This window comes from Theropithecus gelada, chromosome 19 (assembly GCF_003255815.1).
Source record: "Theropithecus gelada isolate Dixy chromosome 19, Tgel_1.0, whole genome shotgun sequence".
NCBI classification, from domain to species: domain Eukaryota; kingdom Metazoa; phylum Chordata; class Mammalia; order Primates; family Cercopithecidae; genus Theropithecus; species Theropithecus gelada.
The window spans coordinates 33,670,050-33,680,315 of NC_037687.1; the positions used below are offsets into that span (position 1 = coordinate 33,670,050).

Genomic DNA, 10,266 nt, shown 5'->3' on the forward strand with positions numbered 1-10,266 from the left:
CAATATGATGGAAACCAGGCATCTCTTCAAAGCTGAGGACTCTTTGTAGGCACTGCCATGAAAAGATGTCCCACAACGTACTGTGAGGTGAAAACACTCACTTTTGGAATCAGAGTGTGGTCCTATTTCTTTAACAGCTTTTCTGGAGGTATTATTGACCTATAATTAACCACACATATATAAAGTGAAGAGTTTGATGCATTTTGACGTGGTGCATACCCACGAAACCATCACCGTGATCAAGATAAAGGACACATATCCTTCATCCCCAAGAGTTTCCTCATCCTCCTTTATTACCCCTCTCTCCCCCTCCTCAACCCCCATCTCAGGAATCCGCTGGTCTGCTTTATGTCGCTGTGGTTGAGTTTGCATGCTCTCCAGTTTTATATACATAGAATCATACGGGTACTTTTTTTTTTTGGTCTGGCTTTTTTTTTTATTTGACTTGGCATTATTTTGAGATTCACCCATGTCACTGCATGTTTCATAGTTCATTTATTTTTATCTCTGTGTATTATTCCATTGTATGGGTATGCCACAATTTGTTTAGCCATTCGCCTGGTTATCAACATTTGGGTCATTTCCAGTTCTGGGCTATTAGAAATAAAGCTGCTGTGAACATTTGTGAACAGTTCTTTGTGTAGACATTTGCTTTTCCTTCTGTTGAGTGGAAAGTCTGGATCATGTGCTACATGTATATTTAACTTGTTTAAGAAACTGCCAACCTGTTTTCCAAAGTGACTGTTTCCACCAGCAGTGCACAAGCTTCATTCCAATTGCTTTATATTTTAAATTTAGCCTCCCTTGTAGGTATGTGGTCTCATCACTGTGCTTTTCATCTGATACTGACACTTGTAGGTGTGTGGTCTCATCACTGTGCTTTTCATTTGATACTGACACTTGTAGGTATGTGGTCTCATCACTGCGCTTTTCATTTGATACTGACACTTGTAGGTGTGTGGTCCCATCACTGTGCTTTTCATTTGATACGGATAATCTTTTCATGAGCTTATTTGATGTTTGTATATTCTCTTTGGTAAAGTATCCGTTCAAGTCTTTTGCCTATTTTTTCTCCCCCATTGGGTTCTTTATTATTGAATTTTGAAAGTTCATTATTTATTCTTGATACAAGTTTTATCAGATATATGCTGTGCAAATATTTCCTCCCATTCTGTGGATTGTGTTTTCACTTTCTTGATGGCATTATTTCTGACTCTAAAGTTTTTAATTTTGATGTAGTCTGATGTATCTATTTTTTGTTGTTCTTGTTGCCTGTATTTTTGGCGTTATATCTAAACAGTCTAACCCAAAGTCATGAAGATTTATTCCTGTGTTTTATTCTAAGGTTTTAGTGGTTTACCTCTTCACTGAGGTCTCTGATCCATTTTGAATTAATTTTTGTGAATGATGTAAGAAAGGGGCTCAGCATCATTCCTTTGCATGTGAATATCCAGGTGCCCCAGCGCTATTTGTTGAAGAGCAGAAGTTTTTAATACAATGAAGTCCAGTTTATCAATTTTTTGGTTTTGGTGTCATTTGTAAGAAATCTTGGCCTATCCCAAGGCCTCAGAGGTTTTCTTCTGTAAGTTATATAGTTTTAGGTTTTACATTTTGTTCTTTGATCTATTTAAATTTCTTAATATGATATAAAGTATTAATCCAAGTTTATTGGGGTATGTGGGGAGGGGGGACAAATGTATGTCCAGTTGTCCAACACCATTTGTTAAAAAGACCACTTTCTCCAATGAATCGCCTTTGCACTTTTGTCAAAAATCACTTGTCCCTACAAGTGTGGGTCCAATTCTGAATCCTGTTCTGTCCATCTGTTTGTCTGCCTTTGCATCAATACCAAGCAGTGTCATCCTTTCAGATGTTGCTTTTATGACTCGTGCCCAGTCTAGAATGACATTCTCCTAAAGACCATTCTGGGTGTTCTGCCCAAAACCCCACGAATGACAAGGTTTTACAGTCTGACTGGTAGGAAAAGGCACTCTTCTCAGCCCTGTGTCAGCTCTGGGCACTGTTTTCAAATCCTTTCAGATGGTTTTTTTCCTGTGTTGGGTGGTTTCCTGACTTGCATGTTTTGACCAACAGTCTGCTGAATACTGGAGGGAGTTCCTTGCAGGTCTTCAGAGCACTCTGTGTGCAGCTCATTCCTCTCTAGTCTGTCCTGGGAACTCTATCTGCCTTGGTCTCTCAGCTCCATCTCCTCAACTTGGGGAGTTGGCCAGACTGTACCTCAATTTACCTTTCCTTTGTCAGAGCCTGGAAACTTCCCAGGCAGTAAGCTGGGGCAGTCGTAGGACCCACCTTGTTTGATTTTCTTCTCTCAGGAATTGTTACCCTTCCTTGCCTGATATTCAGTGTCTTCACATCCATTGTTTTATATATTTTGTTTTAGGCTCAAGGGAATCTCATCCTTTATACTCCATCTTGGATGAAAACCCCATTTGGGGAAAAATGTGTGTGTGCATGTACAGGTGTGTTGTGTGTATTTTTTTAAAGGTATGTGTTGGAGGGGAGTCTAAAATACAAACCAAACCGTTAACTCTGGTGAGTAAGATTACAGGAGACTTCTGTTTTCTTTTCTTTTCTTTTTTTTTTTTTGAGAAAGAGTCTTGCTGTGTCGCCCAAGCTGGAGTGCAGTGGCGTGATCAGAGCTCACTGTGACCTCCGCCTCCCAGGTTCAAGCAATTCTCCTGCGTCAGCCTTCTAAGTAGCTGGGATTACAGGCACCTCAGCCTCTCAAGTAGCTGGGATTACAGGTGCCCGCCACCACACCCAGCTAATTCTTGTATTTTTAGTAGAGATAGGGTTTCACCATGTTGGCCAGGCTGGTCTCGAACTCCTGACCAAGTGATCTGCCTGATTCAGCCTCCCAATGTGCTGAGATTACAGAGACTTCCATTTTCTCCGTTCCATTTTGGCGTTTGATGTTTTAAAAACAAGTGTAAATTACTTTGTAATCAGAAACAAGCATAGAAAGACAGAAAACTGAAAAACTATGAAGGACAAGAGATTTAGCAATGTGAAAAAACAATGCACCTACACTTGTATCAAAAGGAATGAATGGCATTTTGCACATTAACGGCTTTTGGCGACAGTGCCCTGTGCAGAAGCTTGGGATGTCTCCCATGACAGTGGCCTTGCCATCTTTCAGACTTTCTGTTCTTTTGCTGACCTGATTAGAGAAAAGGTGTGATCGGGTAGTTTTAATCTGGGTGGGGTGGACTTGTGTTTTCACAGCTGTCATGGTTAGCGCTGAGTGTTTGCTGTTTGCAGATGATCTCTACTGCAGGGTTTTAACTTGTGAAAGGGAAGTGGCTTCCTTCCCCCTGTCCCTCTGCTGGTATTCTTCCCCCAGCTCTCCTGATTTCTCGAGGTCATGTTCACTCCAGGAGACTTCCAGCTGTATTCACAGCCAAGACTCCTGGTCCTCTCCAATCGCTGCCAGCTCATATTCCAGAGCATCTCAGACTCCACGGGCCCCAGACCAAATTCACCATCACCCCTGGAGACAGTCTTCTTTCCGCCGAGTCTACATCCCACACTACCATCTGTGCCAACATCTGGGCATTGTGCCACGCCCTGACTAGGGTCTCTAAACCACAATCGTTCACCTGCATTAAGTATTTCTCAGCTCTTTTCATCTGAGATGGGAAAAGTGATGCATGGTAATATAGCCACTCCTCAGGAGCCACAGCTCAGGGGCCACACTGCTAGGGCTTGAATCCTGCTGTGCCTCAGGTGTATTGTGTGCCCTTGAGTACATCTCTGACTCCATTCTTGGAATCTCCGTTTCCCCGTCAGCAAAATGGGGATGGTCATAACTGTCTACTACTGTACATAACTCAAGTATGATTGTGAGGGTCTCCAGAGGTCCATGCAAATTGCTTAGCACTGTGCCAGGCATGTTGCCAGTGCTCCATACTCACTTATCTGGTGCCTACCATGTGCAGGCTGTGTGAGGAGCTGGGGGGTGAGCAAGACCCTTGCCTCTAGTGGAGCTGACTCCTGCTGGGGGCTGATAATAAACAGATCAAGGGATAGGCAGAGAAGAATTGCCACAGGTCACTGAGTGTTCATAAAGAAGTGGGCAGGAGGACCTTCCTTCCTTCCATAGGGTAGATTGGGAAGGCTCCCGTGGGATTGTGGGGAAACAGGCCTGAAGGATAAGGACGTCCACGGCAGGTCCACAGGACAGTGGGTACAGAGGCCCGGAGGCAGGAAGAACACACGGACAAGAGGGAGAGCATGGTGATGAGAATTTGGGAGGGAAGGTGGCCAGGGGACGACTCAAGCAGGCCAGCTGGGTGCTGAGAGCCCTGAGGCTGCTGAAGGTGCTGGCATCATTCTCAGTACAGTAGGGAGGCCACGGGAGGGCTTGATCTGACTCCTCAGAAGACCACACTCCCGGAGGAGTGGAGGACGCATTGCAGGGGTGAGAATGGGGTGGGGAGGACAGAGAGGAGCTGCTGTTGCATTTCTGGCCAGGGCCCACAGTGGCCAGCCAGCTCTTTTGTCAGCGGGGACCGGGAGATTTGGTCTGATTCAGGCTGTTTGTGCACAGCGACGCTTGCCAACGGTCAGGACGGTGGGAGGGAAAGGGCAAGTCAGGGTGTCTGCTAAGTCTCTCTAAAACAATTTTTTAAATTTTATATTTAAAACTGTGAAAAATATATATAGAACATAAAATCTACCATTTTAACCACTTTTAGGAGTACAGTTCAGTGGCCTTAAGGACATTGATGATGTTGTGCAGCCATCACCGCCATCCATCCCCAGAACTCTTTTCATCTCCCGCAAATGAAACCCTATCCCCTAAACACCAACTCCCACCCACTCCTCAGCCCCCAGCATCCTCTGTTCTGCCGTCTGTCTCTGGGAATCCGACCTCCAGGTACCTCAGATGAGTGGAATCACATAGCATTCATCCTTCCATGTCTCTTTGATGGGCTTTGCTTTTTTAAAGAAATGTTTTTCGTGGGGAAAGTCTGAAATCCCAAGTTTTGTATCGGATGTATTAGACTTGGGCTATCCAGTTGAGATGCTGGGCTTTTTTGAACAGTTTGGACATAGCCCAGAAAGCAGGTCTGGGCTGGAGGTGCATGTTTGAGCAGCATCAGCCTGTGGATAACATTTAGATCCAGACTCACTTCGTGTGGCTTTGCAGGTCTGGTGTGATTCAGGAGAGGGGTCTCAAACTCAGGTGGCCTCAGGAACTACCAGGTGGATCATTTATGTAGGGTAGGGGGACAGCTGCTGCCCCACGCAACGTCTTGTCGCCCATAAGAATGAGGCTCCATGTGGCTGTGTGTTCACGTGTGTGTTCATGTAGCTGGCAGCTACATGGACAGCAACTTTTAAATGTTGGGAATGAGTCCCCTGATGCAGAGTCTAGACTCCCGAGAGCCACCTAGGCTAGAAATCGAGGTTTAGAAATGAACAGGATACACATGGAAGGTGATTGAAGCTGTGGGTATGGAGGTAGTTAGCCAGGGCAGGGTGGATGAGCAGAGAAGAAGGTCTGAACCCAAGCTCCACGGAATGCCTGCCACCCAAGAACCAGGCAGCAGAGAGGGGTGTGACGGAGCAACAGAAGCAATTGTGAGACCCCAGGTCATGTGGTTATTACGGGCTCAAGTGAGCAGTCCTGTGTGTACGAACACTCTTAGTGCTGAGGCTGACAAGAGGGCCGGGGTGCGGGAGGTCTGGGGCCAGCCAGGGCAGGTGCATGATGAGCTAGCAGGAGCCAGAGCCCCAGCCAGGGGAGGGGATCTCACAGCCAGCAACCTGGGGGCAGTTACACCAGAGAAGTGGCCAAGGGGCAGGAGAAATGCCCGATTTTTCTCTCATTTCACTTCCAGTTTCCTGCCTTCGGCCAAACACACAGGAAACCAGTGGGTAAAGTCAGCATCCTGAGTACAGGGCAGGTCAGAGAAGGGTGGAGAATAGAAAGTGGGTCGAAGGAGTAGAGAATAGCCAACACATGCCATATAAATGCTAGTTATTTATTATTTCTTTATTTTTATTTTTTCAAAATTTATTTATTTATTTTTTAAGAGGGTCTCATCCTGTCACCCATGCTAGAGTGCAGTGACGTGATCATAGCTCACTGCAACCTCGAATTCCTGGGCTCAAGTGATCCTCCCACCTCAGCCTCACAAGTAGCTGGGACAACAGGCATGTGCCACCATGCCCGACTAATTAAGAAAAAAAATTTAGTAGAGGCGGGGGGGGGCCGTGGGGGAGGGAGTCTCACTTTGTTGTCCAGGCTGGTCTCAAGCAATCCTTGCCTCGGCCTCCCAAAGTGTTGGGGTGACAGGCATGAGCCACTGTGCCTGGCCATCTTATTATTTCTGATAAAAACTGTTGCTTGAGGAGCATGACTGGTTGTGCGTCCGTGGGATGAGGTGAGGAGGCCCTGCAAGTCAGTAGCTGGCTGCAATCATTCCTACTCAGGTTTGCAGAGCCCGCCCTTGGCTCCCTGCTAGCCCAGCTCACTGCTACAGTTGCTCTCCAGCCCGTGCCCTTTCCGAGCTCCTGGTGCCGCTGTCATCCCTCTTCTGAAGGGACATTTGCCCTCCCTGCTCACCTCCTGTGTTGACTCTGCCTCATAAACCACATTGGCCTCAGTTCCATGCCTCCCACTTCCCTCCCTCTCTGATCCAACGTTCTTCGTTGCTAACTCGCTCTGTGCCTTGGGCCTCACTGGGGTCGATTTCATTTGCTCCTTCCCGCTGTGGAGACTCCTCACTCCCAGCATCTTTAACTACATATATTTGCATCTTCTGTTTTTGTTTTTGTTTTGTTTTGTTTTCAGACTGGGAGACTAGACCTGAAATGAAAGAGTTGGATCCAAAGAAGGACATTTCGGAAGACAAACCCTCTGTTGTTGGGGTGGCCACAGGGGGACCGACGAGGAACAGTGCCAGGGGTCCTGGCTCAGAAGGAGTGTGGGAACCAGGCAGCTGGCCAGAGAGGCGGCGGGGAGATGCGGGTGCCCAGTGCGAGCCACTGGGAATTCCCCAGGGGAACAAACTCTTGGGGGGCTCAGTACCCGGATGTCATGAACTGAAGGCATTTACCAACCAAAGCTGTGTCCTGGTTCCACCACGGCTGGACGACCCCACAGAAAAGGGGGCCTGTCCACCCATAAGGCGTGACAAGAACTTCTCCAGTATTTCGGACCTCAGTAAGCCCCCCACGCCCTGCGTGGAGAAGAAAACCTACGACTGCAGCGAGTGTGGCAAGGCCTTTAGCCGAAGCTCGTCCCTGATAAAGCACCAAAGGATCCACACGGGAGAAAAGCCGTTTGAGTGCGACACCTGTGGGAAGCACTTCATCGAGCGCTCCTCCCTCACCATCCACCAGCGGGTGCACACCGGCGAGAAGCCCTATGCCTGCGGGGACTGCGGCAAGGCCTTCAGCCAGCGCATGAACCTCACTGTGCACCAGCGCACGCACACGGGCGAGAAGCCGTATGTGTGCGACGTGTGTGGGAAGGCCTTCCGGAAGACCTCCTCTCTCACCCAGCACGAGCGGATCCACACGGGGGAGAAGCCCTACGCGTGCGGGGACTGCGGCAAGGCCTTCAGCCAGAACATGCACCTCATCGTGCACCAGCGCACGCACACCGGGGAGAAGCCGTACGTGTGCCCCGAGTGCGGGCGAGCCTTCAGCCAGAACATGCACCTGACCGAGCACCAGCGCACGCACACCGGGGAGAAGCCGTACGCCTGCAAGGAGTGCGGCAAGGCCTTCAACAAGAGCTCCTCGCTCACCCTGCACCAGAGGAACCACACCGGCGAGAAGCCCTACGTGTGCGGCGAGTGCGGCAAGGCCTTCAGCCAGAGCTCCTACCTCATCCAGCACCAGCGCTTCCACATCGGGGTGAAGCCGTTCGAGTGCAGCGAGTGCGGCAAGGCCTTCAGCAAGAACTCCTCGCTCACGCAGCACCAGCGCATCCACACCGGGGAGAAGCCCTACGAGTGCTACATCTGCAAGAAGCACTTCACGGGGCGCTCGTCCCTCATCGTGCACCAGATCGTGCACACCGGGGAGAAGCCCTACGTGTGCGGCGAGTGCGGCAAGGCCTTCAGCCAGAGCGCCTACCTCATCGAGCACCAGCGGATCCACACCGGCGAGAAGCCGTACCGGTGCGGCCAGTGCGGGAAGTCCTTCATCAAGAACTCCTCCCTCACGGTGCACCAGCGGATCCACACGGGCGAGAAGCCCTACCGATGCGGCGAGTGCGGAAAAACCTTCAGCCGGAACACGAACCTGACGCGCCACCTGCGGATTCACACCTGAGCCCCGCCGTGCAGGGCTCTCCCTGGCGGTGCCCAGGACGGACGTCAGAGGGATGCGCGCTTTGCCAGCAGTGCTGTGAGAAGTTCTCCCCTGGGGTGGGAACTCGGGGTCAGGGGACCTCAGGAATGTGGGGTTGTGGAGGGGCTGATCACACATGCCCCCTCCTTACTGAGCCTCAGAAAGCAAGCCCCTCGGTGTCGGACGTATCTGGGGACATTTCAGGGTTCACTGTAACTGAGCCATGGCCGCTGGTAACAGACATCAGGGTTCCAGACTAGCTCTCTGAGTAACTGTCCTACGAGCTTGGACAGGTCACGCCTGCCTCCACATCTCTGTTTCTTCAATGGGAAAGTGGAGCTGGTGGAGGGGAGGGAGGAGGCATCTCCCCCTTTGTCAGATACACCCTGGAGTCCAGATGCAGCTTGTCACCATCTGCATTGTCTCGGTGGGTTAGGAGCATGAGGGCTTTCCTATCCCTCCACCCACCATTTCCCTGCAGTGCGCGCTGGAAGCCACCAAGCTAGGAAGTAGGCAGGAGTTTGCCGATTGTTTGTGAGGGGAAAAAAAAAATTTTTTTTTTCAGAGTTAGCAAATAACAGTAACTACTGCTTTGAATGCCAAAGTTTCTTAGAGTGTGCTGTTACATTTTTTAAAAATAAAACTTCCAATTAAGGGAGACTGTGTCATTTTAAACAGTCTTCTGTTTTGGCCAGTTGTCTGGTCAAAATCGGCTTCAGTGATTGTGGGAGGGGCAAGAGGGAAAAGAAACAGCAGCAGGTTTGATATTCAGGATTAAATATGCATGGATTCAATAAGTATATATATCTAAGCAGAGACTATTTTTATAGTGATTTTTGCAGCTAAATGTGAAGGCAACTGTCTTAAGTCCCTTCCTGCTACTGTAACAAAAGACCTTAGACTGGGTAATTTAGAAACAATAGAAATTTGTCACTCATGGTTCTGGATGCTGGGAAGTCCAAGATCAAGGCTCTGGCAGATTTGGTGTCTGATGGGATATGTTCTTCATAGGTAGTGCTTTGATGTGTGTCTTCACTTGGTTGAAAACAGCAGACTTCCTCAGGCCCCTTATAAGGGTGCTAATCCCAGTCACAAGGGCCCTGACCTCATGACCTCCCAAAGGTCCTCCCTCTTCATACTGTTAAGGGGATCATGTTTCCGACATGTGAATATGGGGAGGCACCAACAGACCATATCAGTAGCTTCAAGTGAGTTTCCTAAGGCCGATTGAAGCTCTGTTTACACATGAGTGTTCCCCAAAGTGTACTTTCTCTGGGGCCTTTTAGGCCATCCTTTTTATTTTACAATTTGATACTACTGGTTGCTAATGTCCTGGCATTGTTCCACACTCCTTGACACTGGTGTACACGAAGAAATAATACAGAAAAAAATTATATCAGCAAGCACATTCTGCAAGTAAGAAAAACCGCCACTCTGACATGTATAAAAAAGGTGGATCATTTTTCTTTCTTCTTTTTTTTTTTTTTGAAATGGAGTCTCGCTCTGTTGCCCAGGCTGGAGTGCAGTGGTGTGATCACAGCTCCCTGCAAGCTCTGCCTCCTGGGTTCATGCCATTCTCCTGCCTCAACCTCCCGAGTATCTGGGACTACAGGTGCCTGCCACCACACCTGGCTAATTTTGTGTATTTTTAGTAGAGACGGGGTTTCACCGAGTTAGCCAGGATGGTCTTGATCTCCTGACCTCGTGATCCACCTGCCTCAGCCTCCCAAAGTGCTGGGATTACAGGCGTGAGCCACTGTGCCTGGCCAAGGTGGACCATTTTTCAAATTCTGGCCGTCAAGTGGGCCTCAGGGTGGGTTTGATCCAGGCTGTCCTCATTGGAGCCATAGCTCTGGTTCTCTGTGATTCTCTGGCTCTCCCTTCATGAGTTAGCATCATCCTCAGGCTGGCTTCCCACGTGGGATTGTGGTGGTT

The 10,266-nt window shown here is 49.0% G+C and overlaps 1 protein-coding gene across 2 annotated transcripts in view; it reads left to right on the top strand.

Annotated features, from left to right (window-relative positions):
- The window catches only part of ZNF71 (zinc finger protein 71), a 28,709-nt gene extending 18,987 nt beyond the window's left edge, over positions 1–9,722 (top strand). The window contains exon 3 of one of the 2 annotated variants that reach the window (XM_025368305.1): positions 6,824–9,722. In XM_025368305.1, coding sequence (XP_025224090.1) covers positions 6,844–8,313 — 1,470 coding nt within the window. In that variant the 5' untranslated portion in view covers positions 6,824–6,843 and the 3' untranslated portion in view covers positions 8,314–9,722. The remainder of the gene's footprint in view (positions 1–6,823) is intronic. The other variant, XM_025368304.1, reaches the window with a different exon arrangement.
- The last annotated feature ends 544 nt before the right edge of the window (positions 9,723–10,266 follow it).